Genomic DNA, 1780 nt, shown 5'->3' with positions numbered 1-1780 from the left:
GTACACTGCTTGTTGGAGAATCAAATCCTAACCTAATCTCAAAGTCGGGCCACCTCGAACAGCAGCCAGAAAATCAATGCCACCATGCCCACAAGTAGTGGTTTAGCTTTGCCCCTAGCGCTGCCAATTATTTGTTTTTATAGTAGATTGAAATCCTACAACCAAGAGTTCAGTCCCTAGATAATCAATTCTCTGAGGCTACCAACCACTTCGATAAGAAAACTGCTGTAGAGAGCGAAAGGTTAGAGGAGAGAAGAAGAAAATATGGCAACACAAGCTCTGGTATCGTCGTCGTCTCTTACCTCTTCGGTGGTGGCTACCAGGCAGATACTTGGACCAAGATCACTTCAATCTCCAATTGGGTCATCAAGAAAAGCTTCCTTCATTGTAAGGGCAGCGTCCACTCCACCTGTTAAGGTTTGTTAATTGTTCCTTTATTAGTCACTAGTATCTGATTAGTCTGTCTAGATCATTCTGTCCACATTTACTGCCATATATAGAGCGTCCAGTTTTGCTTATATTGTACATTTTCTGTTTCTGTACTTCGATTGTTTTGATTTCAGCAAGGAGCAGATAGACCCTTGTGGTTTGCATCCAAGCAGAGCCTTTCTTACTTGGATGGCAGGTAATCAATGCATGCAATATCTTTTACTTCCTAGTGGTTTAGGCTGACCTGCACCAGCGGGATCGTTTTGATTCACTTTTGTTCGAATAATAATAATAATAATAATAATTACAGCCTCCCGGGTGACTATGGATTCGACCCTCTAGGGCTCTCGGATCCCGAAGGTACAGGAGGGTTCATCGAGCCAAAATGGTTGGCCTACGGTGAAGTCATCAACGGACGTTATGCCATGTTGGGAGCAGTGGGAGCCATAGCACCCGAGATCTTAGGGAAGCTTGGTCTCATTCCTCCGGAAACAGCCCTCCCTTGGTTCAAAACAGGAGTAATCCCGCCAGCGGGGACATACAATTACTGGGCAGATCCTTACACATTATTTGTCTTTGAGATGGCACTCATGGGATTTGCTGAGCACAGGAGATTTCAAGACTGGGCCAAGCCAGGATCCATGGGAAAACAGTACTTCCTGGGGTTCGAGAAGTATTTGGGAGGGTCTGGTGACCCAGCCTACCCTGGTGGACCCCTATTTAACCCTCTCGGCTTTGGAAAGGACGAGAAGTCGCTCAAAGACTTGAAGCTGAAGGAGGTAAAGAATGGGAGGTTGGCCATGTTGGCTATCTTGGGTTACTTTATACAAGGTCTTGTGACCGGCGTTGGGCCTTTCCAAAATCTCCTGGATCACTTGGCCGATCCTGTCAACAACAACGTCTTGACTAGCCTCAAGTTCCACTAAGAGAGTTACATGTAATATTTCCTGCTCGTCTTGTTGTTTGGAACTATCTTCGAGTGCGTGTGTTTGTGTCTATGGCTTATAACATGATGTGGGTGTGTAAGTCTTGTGCTCCTTGTGTAACTGTACGAATTGACATCATGAGGACTAAAAATAGACTTGTTAATTCCTCATTATTAGAGCATCTTAGTATATTGAACAAATCACTTCTTCTTCCATCTCAACGAGGGCAAAGCAAGACTCTACCATTTTATCCAACTGTCCAGAAGATTCTGGAGTCACATAGAGCAGATCACTTGAAGACGCATTTGTGGCTGTGTTGTATTGTGTTTTGATTGGTTGTATTTTAGTGCTCAGGAAATATTCTAACAAACTCTGCCATACCATTTGTACAGCAGTGTACATCAGCTGCTTGACACTATGCGCAT

The 1780-nt window shown here is 44.3% G+C and overlaps 1 protein-coding gene across 1 annotated transcript; it reads left to right on the top strand.

The window, feature by feature from the left end:
* LOC109000747 (chlorophyll a-b binding protein 8, chloroplastic) lies at window positions 1-1570 on the top strand. Its single transcript, XM_018977728.2, has 3 exons — window positions 1-417; window positions 564-625; window positions 740-1570. Exons 1-3 carry the CDS (start codon window positions 265-267, stop codon window positions 1353-1355), a joined length of 831 nt encoding a protein of 276 aa, XP_018833273.1. The 5' UTR covers window positions 1-264; the 3' UTR covers window positions 1356-1570.
* Window positions 1571-1780: the final 210 nt, after the last annotated feature.

The sequence above is a fragment of the Juglans regia genome, chromosome 10, assembly GCF_001411555.2.
Source record: "Juglans regia cultivar Chandler chromosome 10, Walnut 2.0, whole genome shotgun sequence".
Taxonomy (NCBI): domain Eukaryota; kingdom Viridiplantae; phylum Streptophyta; class Magnoliopsida; order Fagales; family Juglandaceae; genus Juglans; species Juglans regia.
This window is presented reverse-complemented; position numbering and strand designations above follow the sequence as displayed.